At 46.2% G+C, this 21,745-nt stretch overlaps 1 protein-coding gene across 3 annotated transcripts in view; it reads left to right on the top strand.

The window, feature by feature from the left end:
• The window catches only part of SMTN (smoothelin), a 173,251-nt gene that overhangs the window by 117,050 nt on the left and 34,456 nt on the right, over nt 1–21,745 (top strand). For all 3 annotated transcript variants that reach the window (XM_069760252.1, XM_069760258.1, XM_069760264.1), the window contains exons 9-10: nt 4,238–4,936; nt 6,457–6,641. In XM_069760252.1, the coding sequence (XP_069616353.1) occupies nt 4,238–4,936; nt 6,457–6,641 (884 nt within the window). The remainder of the gene's footprint in view (nt 1–4,237; nt 4,937–6,456; nt 6,642–21,745) is intronic.

The following is a 21,745-nucleotide window of genomic DNA, read 5'->3' as shown; positions in this document are numbered from 1 at the left end:
CCTCCCTGCTTTGATGCCGTTTTAAATGCAGAGTGATCATACTATTGATTTGATTAAATTTTTCTTTTGTTAAGAAAAAATTAACACCTCTGTTTTTTCAAAACCTTTTTCCACGTCTGCCTAAAACGTTTGCTCAGTACTGTATACAGATGTGTCTGCATATTATTTTTATGGAGCATCATCATCAAGAGAGTTAAGGTACCTTCACACTAAACGATATCGCTAGCGATCCGTGACGTTGCAGCGTCCTGGCTAGCGATATCGTTCAGTTTGACACGCAGCAGCGATCAGAATCCTGATGTCGTTGGTCGGGGCTAGAAGGCCAGAACTTTATTTGGTCGCTGGCTCTCCCGCTGACATCGCTGAATCGGCGTGTGTGACGCCGATTCAGCGATGTCTTCGCTGGTAACCAGAGTAAACATCGGGTTACTAAGCGCAGGGCCGCGCTTAGTAACCCGATGTTTACCCTGGTTACCATCCTAAAAGTAAAAAAAACAAACGCTTCATACTTACCTTCCGCTGTCTGTCCTCCGGCGCTGTGCTTTCCTGCACTCACTGTGAGCACAGCGGCCGGAAAGCAGAGCGGTGACGTCACCGCTCTGCTTTCCGGCCGCTGTGCTCACAGCCAGTACAGAGAAGCACAGCGCCGGGGACAGACAGCGGAAGGTAAGCATGAAGCGTTTGTTTTTTTACTTTTAGGATGGTAACCAGGGTAAACATCGGGTTACTAAGCGCGGCCCTGCGCTTAGTAACCCGATGTTTACCCTGGTTACCGGCATCGTTGGTCGCTGGAGAGCGGTCTGTGTGACAGCTCTCCAGCAACCAAACAGCGACGCTGCAGCGATCCGGATCGTTGTCTGGATCGCTGCAGCATCGTTTAGTGTGAAGGGGCCTTTAGACGTGTTTGTCAATTTTTTCCTTTAAAGTGATTCTGATGGAGAAACTATTCAAGTTTAGCTTTTTAACAAAAGTGTTCAAAGAAAAGAACAAGCAGTGCTTTTATCAGAAGCGGCAGATTCCAGTGCACATGCCATAGTTAAGTTGGGTTTCCCACCGGATGATGTGAGCCAGTTTTCAGATTGGATATCTGTTCTGTATGGAGACACTTAAGATGTACAAGGATGTTCATTACTTGTTCTGCCGGCATTCCGAATATTGTTTACATTTAGGGAAGATGAGTACTTTGGCGTTATTTCATAGATTGTCCAGAAATCTTTCACTTCCGCTTCTTGTGGACTGCCTTTCGGCTGCACGGAGACATGCCTCTTCCATGGACTTTTTAGTTACATGTGGCTACAGACGCTAGTTAGGAAATGATTATGCTTGCGTTAATTTAGAGATGGCAAAAATATAGTGATGAGCGAAGGTGCTCCGATAAGGTGTTACGCGAGCATGTTGGCTTTCTAACGGTGTTTTTTTTACATGCTTGAATAATGTTTGAGTTCCCGCCCCTGCATGTCTCGTCACTGTTCGACAGCCGCAACACTTCCAGTGATTGCCTAACCAACAGGAAATCCCTGCATGTGTTGCGGAAGTCGAACAGCCACGACACATGCGGGAGCGCAAAGATATTTATTGAGAACGCCGAAAACACTCGGTTAACACACTCGCATGTTCTGATAACTCCTTATCCGAGCACACTCTCTCATCACCATTAGCAATAATTGCTTTAGTGGATATAAAAACATATGAAATGTTGTAATTTCATCCTTGGAAGTAGCATAATGCCCCTGCACGGCAGGCACACACATTCTAATAAAACGAGGAAATGCAAGGAAGAATAAGTCTACTTGTGTTTAAACTAGCTCCGTGCCAGGTTTGTCTGCTCCTTATCAACAAAACCACCACTTTATTATTCATGACGCGCTAAAAATGGAACACAAAGGTGTTGTGCCAAGTTTTAAAGTTAACCATTAGCCATGTGATAGGGGATAACACCACCATCACTGGGTGTCCAAACTTAGCAGCCCTCACCAATCAGGAGGACAAGACTGACTAGCCCCATCTGAATGGAGTGTAGGTTAATTCACAATAGGAATGCTTGAGGTAGTCTTATAGAGAATTCCCTTGGCCTCTTCTAATGATTTTCTATGACTTTTCATCATAGCATTATGATCATGGGGATCCAAACTTGGGAAACTGACTCCCAGAATATAGACACCATAAAATAAAAAAAATTGGAGTCTGGCTCAACAGGAGTAGATTTTCCTTTTCTTTTTCAAATTATAGTGCATACAAGAGAAAAATGTACGGTACATGGTCGACATGACCCAATCGACGCTTTTCAACTGCACTAAGCGGTCTTACTCATGACTTATCAGTAAGACTGCTTAGTGCAGGCAAAATGCGTTGACTTGGTCATGTCGACCATGTACATTATTCTTTTGTATGCACTAGAATTTCTTTTTAAAAATAAATGGAAAATCCAGTCCTGTTGAGCCGGATTCCAATTTTTTTCTATTATCCTTGATGTGAGGCCAGTGTCTGAGCCCCAGGTAGATGACCATAAAGCAACTGGGTGAGCTGGAATTAAGTTTTCATAACCATAAAATAATGGAGCTCTGCTGCAGTCCCCTACATAGTCATTAGGTAAGTGTGTCAATAAAAATAAAAAAGCCTGAAGGTTGAAGGAGCTGCAGTGCTAAGATGATGCTGTTGCCACTTCATTCTCAGGATTGTTGATGTATGAGCAGTCAAATCCCCAGAAGTCAACAATAAGGACTCCTTTAGCTACAACGTCCCCCTCCAAAACATTTTAATCTGTTTAGGGGCACTAAATCTATTAATGGGCTGTATTCCTGTAACTGAAAATTACACTCAATTAGTGATGTGCGAGTGTACTCGTTACTCGGGTTTTCCCTAGCACGCTCGGGTGGTCTCCGAGTATTTGTAACTGCTCGGAGATTTAGTTTTCATTGCCTCAGCTGCATGATTTACAGCTGATAGCTTGAATACATGTGGGGATTCCCTAGCAACTAGGCAACCCCCACATGTACTCAGGCTGGCTAATAGCTGTAAATCATGCAGCTGAGGCAATGAAAACTAAATCTCCGAGCAGTTACAAATACTCGGAGACCAGCCGAGCGTGCTAGGGAAAACCCGAGCAACGAGTACACTCGCTCATCACTACTCTCGACCTGTGTGATGAAGAATAAATTACTGATTACTGGAACCCCAAGTAATCCTGAGTAGTGATGAACGAGTACGCTCGGACAACGTCTTATCTGAGCACGCTCCGGTTTTATCTAAGCATTTGAGATTGCTAGTATATTATGTTTGAGTCCTTGCGGCTGCATGATTTGTGGCTTAAACTGCCTCATCACATGTGGGTATTCCCAAACAGCCGTAAATAATGCAGCTGCAGGGACTGAAACATAATATGCGTGTACACCCAGATGCTCGGACAACATCGAAGCATGCGCTTATAAGACGTTGTCTGAGCTCATCACTAAACCTGAGAACAGGGCTTTGCTTGAATACAGCAGGATTGTACATCCTGGACCTCTGCTGCTTAATTCATTGCCTATAGAAGTGTCAGAAATGGCCTAGCATAAAACTGCAGTCCCATAAGACGATGAATTGAGCGCATTTCAAGGATGCACATCTCTGCTACATTCAAAGGGGTCTGTAGAGTCCCATTTTCAGGATTTTTGGATGTCATCACTTGGACTTCCAACGATTAGGAATCTTTTACCCGATCACATCCACTTTCAGAATGTTGGGACATGTGTAAAAGGAGAATGAGACAATGCACTTCAGAGGCCACTGTAGAACAATACACATAAGGATTCCTCCAAACCTTAGCATCACCCCAGGAACGGAAGTGAGCACGCAGATCCACAGTCTAACACAATGCGGTACTGTCCCGCACGTGCCCAACCCAGTCCCATCACAGTGGGTGTTAATGTAGGGAGACGTGCCAGTAAACAGAGAACACAATCTCTAAATTTGTTCTTCTACCTTCTAGATATTCATATAATGACCATTTGCATGTCTGTAATTCTGTATTGTTCAGTTTCTTGGCGCCCTTCATTTCTCTAAAAATCTTAGTCTGGGTGATCATTGGATCTGGTGACCTGATGCCTTGAAAAGGTAAAAACGGTCTTACAATTGCCCCTTCTGCAAAAATTACTGACATTTTCTATATTGTGTTTGTGCTTCTTACAGAACATTGCTATACGTCGTAATATTCTTTTTCTATGGTTTGCATCTAATTAAATATGAATTTTATTATTAGATGGCCAAGTGTCAGTTTTCCCCTTTCGGCGAGCTAACTCGGTGAGGGACCGAATGAAGAAGTTTACAGAAGAGCCCCCTGGGACACAACCTTCTTTAGGTTTCCGGTTCTCTAGTATGAGGGGCGAGAGAACTCCATCTAGAGGAGCAAGGATACTGCAGCAACAGTCATTGTTCATTGCTGGCCAGAAAAATGGGCAAGAAAACAATCAGAAGGTGACACAGGATGGAAAAGTGCCAGGGAAATTTGGACTAGGTCACACAGTTGCCGAGCTTGGTCACCACAGAGGTGATCAAAGTGGAAGTAATAGAACACGAGATGGTAAAATTGCATCTGTACCTGAAATAAAAGGTTTCCGAGGTTCATCCTCAAAAGCGTCCTCGGCTCACAACTCTGCTGGACTCGGCACATCCTCTGGGGAAGTGAGTAGAAAACTTCCTCAAAGCTCATTCATCCCAAAGCAGGAGGGTGGGAGGAGCAGCTCGAACCAATTGCAAGCCGAAAATACAAATGGGACCATTACAACATCAGTGTCTCAGGAGTGTGTGCAGCCCTCCACACCATCTCTTCACACATTATCCAGAGACTCCCAGGGTGAGAAGCAAGACACAGACATGAAGACACTGCTCACCATTGAGATCAAAAATCAAGGGCCAACTAGCAGCAGGATTGTGGGGCAACCAGGAAACCAGAGAGCAGGTAATGACTTTATTAGGTGATGAAAGCTACTGTATACAGTATACGATGTGTGATATGAGCATGCATTTGTATACCCTCCGAGTGTGTACATATGTTGTGTATACATGTCTGTGTGTACATAATTATATAATATAATCAGTGTGTGTGTACGTGTGTGTGTGTGTGTGTATACGTACGTGTGTGTATACGTACGTGTGTGTATACGTACGTGTGTGTATACGTACGTGTGTATACGTACGTGTGTGTGTGTATACGTACGTGTGTGTGTATACGTACGTGTGTGTGTGTATACGTACGTGTGTGTGTATACGTACGTGTGTGTGTATACGTACGTGTGTGTGTATACGTACGTGTGTGTATACGTGCGTGTGTGTGTATACGTACGTGTGTGTGTGTACGTACGTGTGTGTGTGTATACGTACGTGTACGTGTGTGTGTGTGTGTGTATACGTACGTGTGTGTGTATACGTACGTGTGTGTGTGTATACGTACGTGTGTGTGTGTGTGTGTATACGTACGTGTGTGTGTGCGTGTGTGTACATATATCTATATTATAATATAATATATTATATTTTTTTTAGATATGTATAACATATAGAGTGATGTAGATTTAGACAGGTTTTTTGCGTTTTAAAGTAATAAATCCATGGTAAGTTGCTGCCACAAGTTCTGATGGTGAAGATGTAAGCGCTCTGCTGTCCCCTGCTGGATGGTGTTTGCATGTAGGACTGTTGTATTGGAGCAAGATTAAGTATATTGCAGAGTATCATTTGTGGTCCATGTTATCAAGTACAGATTTATATAAAGCATCTAACCCCATGAAATGTATAGGATCTGCCCTGTGTGCTGCAGGTGTGGGCGCTACCTCTAGTCCAGTACATGTCATTGCTCCATGTTGGGCACCTCCAGCATGTTGGATTATGAGGGCGCTGTCGGGACACTTTGGGTGTTACTGGTCGTGCTCATGCTGAGCATGCATCACTCGGATAGGCATGGGTTTTCTTTGATCTTTTTCTCATTACCTTTTTAGTCTGTATCCCCTGAGCAGGAATGGTCATCAGTCAGCGTGTTTACTTGGCGACATTCTGCCTCGGTGCTGCGTCTTCTATAAAACTATCCATCAAGTGGCTCCATTACATCACTTGGATGTCATGGAAATAAACACGAGCCTGCCATACGGCGTGCAGGGTCCTACTGCCAGCAAATTCGGAACATCATGTTATGTTAGTGTCATTTGTTAGTGAAGGCAGCCCACTGCTGTAAACGCCGAGGTCTCCTGGTGACGGCCCATGACTGATGCTTTGTTTGTACCTCTCTAAATGTTGCTGCCTTTTTGGGGATTATTTCATCAGACCCCTCTAAACAATATGATGCAGCTGGTCACTTGGTCTGGAAATGTCAATGCGTTTTTTGTTCTATCGTTGACTTCTATCATTTTTTATATCTCAGAAGCCTTTCTGTATTCTGTGCATGCGTTCATCACACAATCTAATTTTTTTTAATTTTTTTTTTATTTGAAGAGTTAACCTTAGGGCTGACGGCTTCCCCTTTTCGAGTTGGCAACAGTGTCTCCACGAGCAGCATCAATACAAGCAGCACCAATGCAGGCAGCGCACTCAGCGGAAGTGGCATCAATGCAAGCAGTGCCAGTGCAAGTGGCATCATTGTGGACAGCGGGTTCAGTGCCAACACTGCACTCTCCAAGGTAATTTTCAATGACTGTTGAATACTTTCCCGTTTTGTTCTTCTGAATTGTATTCCCAATATTCATAATTTGCCGAACCGCATAATTTAAAGGGAATCTGTCAGCAGGTTTTTGCTATGTAATCTGAGGACAGCATGAGGTAGTGGCTGAAAAACAGAATTCAGGGATTTGTCACTTATTAGGCTGTGTGCTCGTTTACTTACCCTAAAGGTTTTGTCACTAGGCCATTATCATTAAAAATACCTACAAAAAGAACTAGGAGTACAAAGCCAAAATACATTTCTAGGAATTTAATTCACTGAAATGTGTTTTCTTTGTACTCCTAGTTCTTGTTGTAGGTATTCTTCAAGGTTCTAACAGGAAAGGCTTTTATTCTTGGGTCTAATGATGGGTAAGGAGATTATCATTGCTGTGGCTAGCTGGCAAGCGGACATTTGTCCGACCCTGCCCCCTCCTGAGATAAGCAGCTCACTGTCTACAGACAATGTACACACAGAGCCTGGGGAGGCGGGGTTAGCTTTCTTAGCTCTGCTTCATTCTAAATCTAAAAGCTCTGTCATAACCACTGCACCTAGTAATGTGATACATGTTTGTGTCTGCTTAGATCATGCTGCTCTCAGATGAGGTAGCAAAAACCTGCTGACCGATTTCCTTTTAGGCTGTGTGCACACGTTTCAGGATTTTTTTTTTTAAAACTCGATAAAACTGTGAAAAAACGCATACATTAAGCATCCTATTATTAGAATGCAATCTGCATTTTTTTGTGCACATGTTGCGTTTTTTTCTGTGGCGGAATCACATTCCGGAAAAAAACGCAGCATGTTCATTCTTTGTGCTGAATCGCGGGGATTCCGCACACATAGGAATGCACTGATCCGCTTACTTTCCACATGGGACTATGCCCACCATGCGGGAAGTAAGCGGATCATATGTGGTTGGTACCCAGGGTGGAGGAGAGGAGACTCTCCTCCAGGCCTTGGGAATCGTATACCTGTAAAAAAAAAAAAAATGAAATAAAAAATCGTGATATTCTCACCTTCTGGCGGTCCCCGCAGCCTTCCCGCTCCTCGTGATGCTCCCGTTCCCTTTGATGCTTTGCGGCACTGACCTGTGATGACGTAGCTGTCTCGTGAGACCGCTACGTCATCTGGGGTCATTGTCGAGAGGCAGTATTGGGAACGGGAGCATCGCGAGGAGCGGGAAGGCTGCGAGGGACGCCGGAAGGTGAGAATATCACGATTTTTTATTTTTAACATTAGATCTTTTTGCTATTGATGCTGCATAGGCAGCATCAATAGTAATAAGTTGGTCACACTTGTCAAACACCATGTTTGACAAGTGTGACCAACCTGTCAATCATTTTTCCAAGCGATGCTACAGATCGCTTGGAAAATGCTAGCATTCTACAAGCTAATTACACTTGTAAAACGCTAGTGTTTAGCGGGAAAACACATGCCAATTCTGCATGCATTTTACCCACGGCACAGTTGCGGAATTGCCGTGGAAATTTTCGCAGCAATTCCGTACGTGTGCACATAGCCTTAAATGTGAGGAAAACACCTAAATGATGGCAGCATGGTCGTCTATACTATTAAGATATCGAATGTGAGTCATCAAGCAGCTGGATGCTTTCCTACAAATTACTTTCTAGCATTGCCACCAGACTTGTCACCTATAAGTTTAGCAAGTGGCAACTGCCATCTGAACTCCATAGAGCGCTCTGCTAAGGGAAGTCCATCAGAAATTTCAGGCTTTACTCGTCTGAGCGATGTACTTCTCGTCTCAGTGGCGTACCACCCGTCTGAGCAGTGTAACAAAAATTTGTAACTCCGCAAATGGCGCAAGATCAGCAGACTAAATAATTTTTATTACTCACATTATGTAAATTTCAAGGGTTTTTACTATTGTGGTCCTTTTACAGGATGTTGGCACAACATTTGTTGTATCTTTGGTGTTACATTAGCCCAACAGAGGCCAAGAAATAAATATATATCTATATCTCTATTTCTATCAAGCCCTCCAAATATTACCGGTAGATTATGTAAACCCTGCGATAACTGAGTTTGGCCGACAGTCAAATGTGGCTGGGGGCCCTGAACGTGCCATTGTCAGGGGAGTTAAAGGGACACTGTCACCTGAATTTGGAGGGAACAATCTTCAGCCATGGAGGCGGGGTTTTGGGGTTTTTGATTCACCCTTTCCTTACCCGCTGGCTGCATGCTGGCTGCAATATTGGATTGAAGTTCATTCTCTGTCCTCCATAGTACATGCCTGCACAAGGCAATCTTGAAAAGACGGAAGTGTGAAAGAGGCCTAACACCAGGAGAAGTGCTGACAGTGCAGAATAAGTGGGTCTACAGTTGCCAGAAGAATACTAAGCATTATGGGCAGGTCACTCAGAATTTGCCTGTTACATAGGTGGATGTACTCGAGACTGGGGCGAAACGGCTTAGAGGTTCCCATACTGAAGCAGGACTGAGCAGAGATGACTCTGAGAGACCGGAGAATCCAGTCTGTCCCGGAAGCGTGCTTAGTGACAGAAGGAAAGACAGGGACAGATGAGAAATTGCCTAATGTCCACCCCGATGCTGATGATAGAAAGTAGAAAGAATATGTATACACTGTGCACCAGAAGCATAAAAGTTAATAGTTCATGCATTGAACTGGACTGGACTGTCTGTTTATTCTTCATTCTCTGAGGAGTACATGCAGTACAGTGCAGAAAGCCCTGAGAGGGAGCTGGAGAATGTGACAGGTAACGGAACGGAGACCTGTGATTTGTATGTGACGGGAGGTCAGGGTGTGCAAGAGACTTTTACCTCAGCCACAACTACTGCCCTGGCACTTCCTCACATAATACAGGATACCACAGGCACAACCCTGAAACCATATTGGTCCCTGTTGTATGCTGCCCTTATACATGGCTGCATAAAGGTGAGGACACATCCCGTAGTTGTGTAGTGGTCATCTTGGCTTTGACCTACTTGTTTCCATTTTTTCACATTGTTAATAACTTTAATATCCAGTTATCTTTCATCTTCTGTTGCGATGATCTGTTTTCTCCCTGCATAGAGCTTCTAATCACAACCTCGTCCATAATTGCGTAGCAGCAGGGTCGTATTGTTGCGTGCCTCCTAATTTTATGTTTTCTGCATGGCCTTTCAGATTTAATGATGGTTTGTGTTAATCCAACCATCTCTGGATATATGGACACGGTGGGTGGTGCAGATCACAGCAGGTCTTCCCCTGGTTTTGGCTATGCAGACATGAGTCTGACACCATATCTGTAATGGTTATTGTAGGTAAATGATATGACTATAGATCTCCCGCTCCATAGTCTGTCCCTTAATCACATGAGGGTGCAGATTTAGACTAGCGTGATTACCGCATGAACAGTGCAGGTATGGTATTGGGTTTCAGAAGGCTGCAGAGAATGAATGTCGCGGTCGGCTATTCTAAGCGCTCTGCTCTTGGGCTGTACGGCACATTCAAGGGTTCACTGCGTTCAGTTATTGGATGATTTCTCACATTTTGGAAGTTCAGTTGCGATCGCGGTTATGCCTTCAGGGGTCTGGGAAGGGAGATGATGCTCTAGACGAGTTTGATGGATGCCTCCTAATGATGAGCTGGTGATCTAATATATAAAGCTGAATGTGTGTATGTGTGTGTGTATGTCCGGGATTGGCATCTGCACCGTCGCAGCTACAGCCACAAAATTTTGCACAGTCACACGTCTGAACCCTGAGAGCATCATAGGCTATGTTGTGAGGTGAAATTTTAACCCCGCGCTTTCCAATTCTCCAAACAATTTTGCCCCTATCTACATAATGGGGAAAAAGTGAAAGTAAATGTGTTGGAGGCGTCGCAGCTACAGCCGCAAAATTTTGCACAGTCACACGTCTGGACCCCGAGAGCATCATAGGTTATGTTGTGAGGTGAAATTTTAACCCCGCGCTTTCCAATTCACCAAACAATTTTTGCCCCTATCTACATAATGGGGAAAAGTGAAAGGAAAAGTGTTGGAGGCAAATTGACAGCTGCCAGATGTGAACAAGGGGGACTTAAAGAATGAGAGCGATGGCGCCAAAGAGTATATACCGTACAGTTGCTAAGATGGGGCCCCAACATGGGATACTCACCACACACGGGGATATGAACACACCCACAAAATGCGCCACACACTACCACGTGCTTGAACACATATTACCCTCAGCACACATTTCACCACACATACACCAACCTCGCCACATAAAAGTCGAAACACAAAAGTCGCCGCTCTAAACTCGCCACGCGCAAAACTCGCCACATGCAAAAACTAGGCTCACGCAAAACTTGCCACAAGTGCAAAACTCACCTCATGGAAAAGCTCGCCAAACGCAAAACTTGCACACGCGAAAAAATTGCCACATGCACAAAAGTTGCAACACATGAAAAAGTTGCCTCACGCAAAACTTGCACATACTCAAAAGGCACCACACATAAAACTCACCACGCGCAAAACTCGCCATGCGCAAAACTTGCTGCACACAACTTGCTACACTAATCTGTCACATGCAACTCGACACACAAAAAGTTGCTACACGCATGTTGCCACACAAAACTCATCTCACAAAAGTCGCTACATGCATGTCGCCACACGCAACTCAACACACACCAACACACACCAATCTGGTGGTATCCTTAAAAAAAAAAATAATCTGATTAATAAGCAGACAAACTACAAGAGCAACAAATGTACCATATAGGAAATACGGCAGCTGTCAGTCACATGACCTGTCTATTATGTGTATGTGTGAGCTAATATATACTGCCAGGGGGAGGGCTTCCTGTTGGCTGGGGATTTATTAGGCTGCCAATTTAGCTTACAAATACTGAGGTAAAAATACTGAGCAAATAACATGTGAACGAGGTCTAATACAGGAGGAGATGACACACAGGTATATACTATATACAGGGGAGATGACACACAGGTATATACTATATAGAGGAGGAGATGACATACAGGTACATACTATATACAGGAGGCGATGACATACAGGTATATACTATATACAGGAGGAGATGACATACAGGTATATACAGGAGGAGATGACATACAGGTATATACTATATACAGGAGGAGATGACATACAGGTATATGCTATATATTGAAGATGACATACAGGTATATACTATATACAAGAGGAGATGAGACAGATATATACTATATCCAGGGGAGATGACACACAGGTATATACTATATATAGAAGGAGATGACATACTGGTATATACTATATACAGGGGAGATGACACACAGCAGGTATATACCATATACAGGGGAGATTACATACAGGTATATACTTTATATAACGGAGATAACAAACATGTATATACTGAGGTGAAAATGAGAGGTGTGAGGTGAAATTTGAAAATGTGTGAGTGCAAAATGAGAGGAGTGAGGGAAAATAGTGGAGTGATCGGAAAATGACAGATGTGAGGTCGAAATGACAAGTGTTAGGGGGGAATGAGAGGAGTGAGGGAGAAAATGAGAGGTGTGAGGGAGAAAATGAGAGATGTGAGGGGGAAAATGAAAGATGTGATTGGGAAAATGAGAGGTGTGATGGGAAAATAAGAGAAGTGAGGTGCTATAACTAACCACAGATATTTACTATGCCCAGGCAACGCCGGGCTCCTCAGCTAGTCCTACATAAACCACAAAGATCCATAGCTCTCCAATACGAAGACCCCACTCAGCATCACTGAGCATGGCTATCTTTGTCATCCGTCAGCTGAAAGATAAATATTAAACGTTCCTATTAGTGGAGGTTGATCTTCCTCAGTTCATACTATTATTTTAGTCCAAAATTGAAACTGATTATTGCTAAGGATTATTAGAACCGTTGTTGCCTTAAAGTGAATCTTGCAGCAGGTTTTGCTATAATATGTAATCTGACAGTAGCACAACTAAGGGGCAGGGACGTGTCATACAAGGCTGTGTTGCTGTTTTATCAGCAGGAGATATTGCTGCTGGAGTAGGTGTCTCTTGCCACCTAGATCGGCCAATTTACAGTGCTTAATCAAAGCTGCCATTCAGCTGCTGGATTCAGGGTCTCTGCCCCTACGTTATGCTGCTCTCTGATTACATAGAAAAACTTTTTGACAGATTCCATTTAAGGTACAATTATGGCTAATGTTAGGTTAAATTATACATTTTTTTTTTACTTTTCATTCTGTGTATAGAGAGGAAAATCTCTCAAATGGAAGCTCCAGCATAAAGTAACATTCTAGATTATATTGGAGAGTCTTGGAGCCGCACTGCTTAAACAATAATGTTATGTCAATTCATCCAGTGGATGCGTTGGGGGGTCTACATGCATTTAAAGGATGTTGATCTGGGGACAAACCACTAACATCCTGTGTTTGAGCTCATACTGTCGGCTTTCTGTGAGCTCTCCAGAGCCGGCTTCCCCTCCTTGTCACTGCTGCTCAGGGGAAGCCTATTACCATACAGCATGATGCCTTTTTTTTGGCGTTACATCATAGTCCATATTATATTGAGAAATCACTAATTTATTACAGGCCAGTAGTGACTCACCACTTGGAAACCGCTGCAGATAATCTTATGTTAAATCTTGCCACTAAGGAAACGTCCTTCAGTAGTATTTTTTTTCTTTTGGCTCTTCCGCCAGAATGAAGCTTCTTATTTTCTACAATAACTGGATCACATTGTTCCCTTGCACTCAGCAGAATTCTTCATTTCTACTGCATAGTGGTAGAAAAGGGAAACTTTAGCTACGTCCATTATCGCAGACCAGTCTACAGGTCAGGAATGAAACTTTTCCAGATTTTAGTTCTTTTTGGGTATATCCTTTTTCTTGTCTCCTTATTATACAGCTCCCTTCAACATTGATACAGACATGAGAGTAGATTTTAAAGATCTCCCAAGAAGAACATTGTGATGTGCCCAATTTTATTTTTTTTATTAGAATCTACTAGGACCCCCCCCCCCCCTTCTCCAAAAAAAGACACTGCCATTAAAGTTGTACGGGCTAAAAAAAACAAAAACTTTTCAACAGCAGTGCCTCATCTGTCCCCAGGTTGCCTGCGGTATTGCAGTCCAGCTCTATTGAATTTGTAAACTGACGATATGCGTGTCAGCACAGTTTCAACCAAGGTACGGCCGCAATGTGACTCCAGCCTAAAAAAAAGACAAAAAAAAAAAAAACCCAAAACAGATATTTTGGCAAAAGAAAAAAAACAAATCTTACAAGATTAGTGTTCAGTGTACAGAAGTGACCAGGTCATCATTATGGGGGTGAAGCGCTGTCACACATTGCCTCATAAGCAAATATGGAGAAAAAATAATTAATGGAAAGCGGGATAAGTCTGTGATCTGCATATTAATGCGGTTTCAGTTTATAGAAAATACCGGTGAGTTTGCATGTTCTTCCTACTGTATTTTGCAGGAGCCCCTGTATAGAAGCAGTGCCGGGAGGAGAGCGGTTAACTTTCCTGTTGTTCCAGTGCTAGGATTTGGCAGCTTCCTGCCACCTGCTGTGCCCACATCTTTCTTCCCCTTTGTCTGCAGAAAGATATTATGTAAATATATTTATAGCTCCTGTCTGTAAACATCCCCCCCATATCGGGATTAGAATGGGGTCAGAGCCGGACACTAGCTGCGTCCTTGGACAGATCCGCTGTGTGATCGTGACGGTACTGGAAGGCAGACCCCCTGCACCCACTCAGTCTCCTCTGTACTAGGTGGTGTTCACATCTAGTGGTCCTGGCCGTGTCTCTGCGCTTCCTACTGCTTATATCTGGTATTCCCAGCTAAGTGTTGGCACTTGTCCGAGTATGCCTAGTGCGGGCATCCAGGAGCTGGATAACCAGCACCCAGAACCCATGCAGAACGCGGGGCATGAATTTGGGCTCTTTCAGAAGCAAGTCACTCAGCAACTGCGGGACATGGCCATGTTGTTGGAACCCCTGACGTCGGCAGTCAATGACTTGAAGGAAGAGAATCTTCTTCTCCATTTGGAACAAGTGCGGTTGACACGGCAGGTGGAAGAGCTGACTCTTTTTCTAGGCGCACAGGAAGCTCGCGGGTCTGTACCCCATCCTCCAAGGTTTGCCAGTACACGAAGATCTTCCTCAGTCCATCTATCTAGAAGTAACAGTCTTGTAAGTCCCACAAGTGTCCGCATTGTATCTGGGCTGCAAGAAGTTTGTATTTTTCAGAGCAATTATCTTTGTGGCTACTGAAGGTATCGAGGGAACATAATGGCCTTCAATGATTTTATTCTTTAAGGCCACGTTCACACATTCAGTATTTGGTCAGTATTTTACCTGAGTATTTGTAAGCCAAAACTAGGAGTGGGAGAAAAATACAGAAGTGGTGACATATTTCTATTATACTTTCCCTCTGATTGTTCTACTCCTAATTTTTGCTTATGCATACAAATGTAAAATACTGAACTTGTGAATATGGCCTAACCCTCTAAAATTATCCATGTGCATTTTAATGGGATGAATGTCCTTGTGTCCTCCCCGATTTCAAACACTTTTGTCTATTTAATACTCTGTCATGTTACCAGGGTACAATAAATTTAATAGCATGACCGATAACAGCAGCCAATTTAAAGCGCTAGGAAACTGATGTCAAAAATTCCTTCTAATTCTGTGCTTCTGCTGTTTCATACTGCATATTTTACGATTACTAGGAACAGCAGGGGGAAAAACGGTTTAAATATAGCTCCTTACTTTTTCCACTTGCTACAATTATTCCGATTCCAGTACAGGAATCTGTGTAATTGGCTACAGCCTAGTATTTAAGAATATATACAGTAGCTAACCTTAGAGTACCTGCCCTTTAACATGTAAGCAATCTTGTAATATATCTTCTTGGGGGAAAAAAAAAATCTTTCTCCTCCTGGATTTTTCAATTGCTTGTCAAGGATAAAGTCTGTTTAGTGAAGACTGATTTTTCCTATTACTTAGAGGACATGACTGTTGCTGCTAAGATGGTATGAAGAAAGAGGGAGCAAGATGCCGACACATTCTGCTGCCACTTCTACCGAAACCTTTTTCTTAAATCTATGGCGAAAAAAAAAGTTAAACCGTAACTGTCGTTTCCTGAGAATTTGCAGCAGAATGTGTCTCTACCAAGTCCGCCCGCCCTACAAGAACCAACTACATCTCCTAACGCCTTAATGTGTAGGTTTGTTTTCACATTTTACTTGGGAATTAAGAGCTAAAGTTCAATGATTGACAACTCTGTATATGCAGGAAAGTGGTCAGTTGCGGAGTAGGACCACCCGCTCTGACCCTCAAGTAGAGACAGTGTTTTCAATAAATGAATGAAGTTATTTTCTGAATGTTTCTACAAACCTATCAGTCTGTAAAGCTCCTCGTGTTATTGCCTGCTGATTGCACAAGTTGATGGGTTTCCCCTATAGATCCCATCTATTGAGTAAGGCGGATTGCATGGTCACATTAGTAGGACATGCTGGTGGACAGCTTCAGTGTATAGGAAAAGCTGCCTCATACACAAGCCAATGTCTACACTTTGGCTGCGTTTCTCAATAGTATTTTGCATGGCTGGCATAGCGAAGAATCACTATTATGACTTTCTAAGGGTATGTTCACCTTGTTGGATGCCATTTTTGAAGCCAAATCCATGAATAGATCATAAGACACCTGTGAAAGACAAATACTTTTCCTTCTCTTAAATCCACACTTGATGTTGGCTGTAAAAAATGAATAAAATAGACTGAACATAGAAACATTGCCTGATTCCTCAGACACCTCGGTGTTAATTTGTGGCCGTTTCCCTGTCCGGCATCTAGTGAAGTGCTTTGAATAGCTCAGTAACATGCCGTGTCCTGATATAGCCATTTGGATCTGGTGCCAGATGCATTCCTATCTGTGTGGTTTACTCACAGTTCGTCCATCCAAATCCTCCATTAGGCTGTGTGCCCACCTTGCATTTTTCAAGCGTTTCTGCCGAGTTTTTCCGCTGCGGAAACGCTTAAAAAACACTAGCAAAACGCATCCTATTGCATTCCGCAATTGCTGTGGCCATAATGCGTATTTTTTCCGCAGAGGACTCTGAAAAATATGCAGCATGTTCATTAATTTTGCGGAATTGCGGCACCGTAGAGTGGTATAGGAAAACGCTTGGAAAAACGCGTCAAAATGCTACAAAAATGTATCAAAATCCGCATGCGTTTTCACCGGCAAGGGAGTCCAGTTTTGATGAGGAAAATTTCTCTATCGCCTTTCATTGGGAGACACAGGAACCATGGGTGTATGCTGCTGCCACTAGGAGGCTGACACTATGCAAATAAAAAAGTTAGCTCCTCCTCTGCAGTGTACACCCCACCGACAGGAAGTAGGATATTCAGTTTAGCTTAGTGTCAGTAGGAGGTGGACACGGGTCTTTCATTAGACCCTTATATACCTCAATGTGCGTCGTTTCTTTTCAGGTTTTTCCGGAGGGATACAGGGTGAACAGTCACACCTGTAGTCCCACAGTGCGGACTATGAGTACGGCGTGTACTGCCACCCCGTATCCTCATAGATCCCTCACCAGGACCAAGATCCTAGCACACAAGCGTGCTTAGAAGTCCGGTCCTGGCTCCGTCCCCCACCCACTCGCCCACCAGAGCCTGTCGGTTGCGGAGACGAGGACGTCCATCAGCTCCCTGGACGTCTCATTCCTCTTCAGGTTAGTAACGACGTGGGATATTTAAGGTGAGTATTTTCCCCATTCCATCCCACCCCATACAGATCTTCTAAAGGGGGGATCCCACTGGTCGTCGCCCGTGTGCACAGGCAGCTGCACGCAGTTGCAGGGGCCTTTTTATCCGCGCGCACGGGCCGAGATCCCTTTACCGCACGGCGGCCGTGCTTTTCTGTCTGCCGCGCCGCTTCCATAGCTGCGGCCGTTCTGCCTCCTGTTCTGGCCCCTGCGACCGTACGATTCCGGCCGCCCTTAGCGCCATCTGTGCCAGCGCGGCGGATCCCCTGCCATCTGTGCCAGCGCGGCGGCGTTTGCAGGCCGCCGCGCCGCTTCTGGCCCCTGCGACCGTACGATTCCGGCCGCCCTTAGCGCCATCTGTGCCAGCGTGGCGGCTCCCCTGCCATCTTTGCCAGCGCGGCGGCATTTGCAGGCCACTTCGGGCCCCTGCAGCCACGCTTCTCCGGCCGCTCTCTGCGGCCACGATGCCTTTGTCCCAGGCTGCCCCGCCGCTTCATACCCGCGGCGCACAGCTCCGGCGCCGCGGTCTTGCACCGGTGGACGCCGGCCTCTAATTTAGGCCCCGGCTTCCCCCGGGGCCTACTTCCGGCCGCACTCCGCCACTTCCTCCTTACATCAGGCGGGCTTTTCTCCCGCCCGACTGGTTCAAGTCGGTGAGCCCCGCCCACCAGCGCCGTCCTGGCGGTTAGCCCCGCCCACTTTCTCCTGCGCCCCTGAAGTGGTTTTTCGGCACCAGGACCGCTTTGCGCTGGCTCCTCAAAGCGCATAGCCTGGCGTCCTCATCCCTTGCGGCTCAGCATTGCAGCCGGTCCTGGACAGAAGAGTGTCCCAGAAGTCTGCTCTGTCTGCCTGCACCCCTGCGTTAAGGACCATCCACATCATGAGGTGCAGCTTTCCATCCATCACCTGTCGTGAGTACTAACCTTCTGGCTTCTTCATCGCCATGTCTAATCTTAAGGGAAGTCGCTTTTGTTCTCCCTCTTCTGCCTTAGTCTAACACTTTGCGTGTTCGCCTTATGCGCAGCGTCTGCCGTGAGTAGCTCTGCACCGCAGACTGATACTCTTCCCTTCTGAATTTTTCCTCGGACCCGTTCGGTCTATTTTTACGGGAGTTCGCTTCCGGCCTCCTACCTTTTCTCAGGCAGGCCTGCAGCAATCCACATTATGCTCACCGCCCAGGACCCCCCCCCCCCTGCCACTCTATCAGTAGCGGATCTCACACAGGTGTCCCAGACCCTTGTGTCCATGCTAGATCGGTTGCCCCTGCAGACTTCCGTAGTAGCCAGCGGGTCGCAAGAAGCTCCGTCCGAGACTTCTAATACAGGCCGCGAAAGATCCAGACAGGAACGCTGGTCTGAGTTCTCTTCTCGGTCCACTTCGCCCCACGGTCCTTCTCTGTGGTCGACTTCCCCCTGGCCTTTCCCCCCGGAGTCAGGCGAGGTTTTCTCTGATGCGCCTTCGGAGGATAATTTGGGGCCGGATTCGAACCAAATCGCTAACATGAGGGATATGGTTCAAAGCCTCATTGGAGCGACCAATCAGACCTGTGGCATCAAAGATTCCTCTACGAAACCCGCAGATCAGGCGGTTTCGTTTAGACGGTCTAAACTACCTCCCAAGGTATTGGCTCCTCATCCTGAATTCGAGGAGCTTCTGGCCAGAGAAAGAGCGAATTCGACCAGACGTTCTCAATGAGACAAGCGTCTTGGAGTCTCATAATCTCTTTCCTCCGGATCTCATTGCCAACCGGATTGAGAGGCGTTAGAGAACGACCTCTCCCCCTGTGGATCCGTCGGCTGCTAGACTTGCCACCAACACAGTCCTTATACTGTCCGGTGGGGCGGCTCTGAAAGATTCCATCGATTGGATCATGGAATCCTTCGTGAAGTCGGCTTTCGAAACCTGCCGCATCATCCCAATGCCCGACTTTGGCTTCCACTTGGGTTTCAAAGTCTGTATCTGAGGGGCTAAACAACTCCGTTGGGGCATTCAAGCTGGAGCTCCATCAGGCCGGCTGGCGGAACTTGCCACCCAGATTACTCACGCAGGGGAATAATTGGTTCCCTGGACGTCGCGTCTTCTGCCGCACAGGCGCCCAGTGAGGTTGTTGCCAGCCGTCGCACTGTTTGGCTCAAGAGTCATCAAAGAAGTCCCTTACGAGCCTGTCTTTTCAAGGTTCACGTCCTTTCGGTTCCAAGCTGGACCAAATTTATTAAGGACGCCACTGGCGGCACCAGTCCCCTTCTCCAGACCTCGCCCACTTTCCCTTAGGCGGCTACTTCGGTCTTTTCGACCTTTTTCGTAGTTTCGCGGCATCAGATTCCTCTTCGCAACAGCAGAGGCCACAGGCACGTTAAGAGAAGAAGGTATTCATCGGACTCACTCCTTCCTGGCGTGCCCGCTACTCCTAAGGCGGATTATCCAGGTCCAGGACTGGAAGTTCCACCTAGGCATGACCCACGACTAGACCCCAGCCCGTTTCTCAGGCTGGGCAACCATCTTCTGTTCCTCAGGGACGTCTGGGTCTCCTCAGTAGAGGACGCATGGGCCAGGGCACTTGTTCCCTCTAGATACAAAATCTTCATTTCACGGTCCTGGGATCGTTTTCTTCAAATCCCAACCTCCAAGAGACCCCGCTCTAGTCCCGGGTTTCTTTACTGCCATTGTTTCCCTCCTTAAATCCGGGGTAATCGTTCCCGTCCCAGAACTGGAACGGTTCAACGGTTCACAGGCTTCTCTTCGAATCTTTTTGTACTGACAGAGGACGACAAGGTTCGTCCCAGTCCGGATCTCAATCTGCTGAACAGGAAGTTTCGTTGGAGACACTTCAGGATGATATTCCCTCGTTCAGTAATCGCTTCCATGGAGGCTCAGGAATTTCGGTTTCAGGCTCCCGAAAGTCTATCCATCTTTCCCGACATTCTAGCCGTTGCGGGTGGCTCGTCAACAGGAAGAAGTTCCATCTTGTTCAGCACCTCGTATCTCCGGGCATGTTCTTCGATACTTGTCGGACCAGAGTCTTCCTTCCCGAAGACAGGATATCCCTCCTTTGTCAGGAAGTTCGCTTGCTCCAGGGTTTTCGGCTCCCCTCTTCTCCGACGGGCCTTGAAGGCCCTAAGGAGGTTGGTTGCAACATCGGAAGCAATTTTCCCTTCGCCCGTTTCATTCAAGACTTCTTCGGCAGGCTATTCTATCACAGGGGACAGGTCTGTCTTTTCTCTGCATCGTCCGATCCGGCTTTCTCCCGGGTCAAACGGTTCCTCGACTGGTGGCCGAGGTCACTTCTCTTATCCCAGAGTAGATCCTTCACAGCCTTCCTTCCAGTTCCCTAGCAGGTGGTGACGACGGACGCCAGCCCGCTCGGCGGAGGCGCGGGGCTTTGTTTCCTGTTCTGTCAGGGTTGTTGGTCGGCGCAGGAGTCCTCTTGGCCGATCAATGTCCTCGAGTTCCGGATCATCTTTCTGTCTTTCCTTCACTGGGTAAGGATTCTCAGCAGCCTGCCAATTCGAATCCAGACAGACGATGACACAGCAGTGGCATATGTCTACCACCAGGGGTGGACTCGACGTTCCCTGGCCTCGGCCGAGATTCCAGGATCCTCCTTTGGACAGAGGCAACGGTCCTGGTGAGCTCCGCAGTGCATGTCCCCGGCATGGACTTTTAGGCCGCCGACTTCCTCGGCCGCGAGGGCCTCGCGGCAGGGGAAGGGTTCTTCAGGAGGTTTCCTATCGGATTGCCCTTCAATGGGGGACTCCAGAGGTGGACCTCATGGCGTCCTGATTGAACAGGAAGGCCCCTCGGGTCGGCCCAGGGTCCCGTGATCCTCTCACAGTGGTGTTGTCACTCTGGCCATTCCTTGGTCGCAGTTCGTGCTCCCCTATCGGTTCCCACGCCTTCCCTTGCTTTTCCAAGCTGTCGAAAAAGATCAAGGCGGGATGGGTGCCGGTCATTCTGATCGTCCTGGATTGGCACAGGAGGTCTTGGTCTGCAGACATCGTCAATCTTCTCGCGGACACCCCTGGTGCCTTCCAAACGGACCCGATATGCTGTCTCAGGGTCCGATCTGCCACCCGAATTATCGGTCGCTCAGTTTAACGGTGTGGCTGTGGACTCCACAGTTCTAAGAGCGTCCGGCCTTTCGGCCCAGATGAGCCACTCTATAATTCAGGCTGGGAAGCCTTCGTCTTCTTGCAGGATTTACTATCCTACCTGGAGGGCATACTTTCGTTGATGCGAGTCCAACCACTTTTCTCCTATGTCCTTTTTCCCTGCCTTCCATTTGGTTTTCCTTCAGGCACGACTGGATTCGGGCTTCGCTCTCAGTTCCCTAAAGGGCCAGGTTTCTGCGCTCTTCTTCCCTTTTAAG

This window comes from Ranitomeya imitator, chromosome 1 (genome assembly GCF_032444005.1).
Source record: "Ranitomeya imitator isolate aRanImi1 chromosome 1, aRanImi1.pri, whole genome shotgun sequence".
Classification (NCBI taxonomy): Eukaryota; Metazoa; Chordata; class Amphibia; order Anura; family Dendrobatidae; genus Ranitomeya; species Ranitomeya imitator.
The sequence above is the reverse complement of the archived record's forward strand: the minus strand, read 5'-3'. Positions and strand labels throughout refer to the sequence as shown.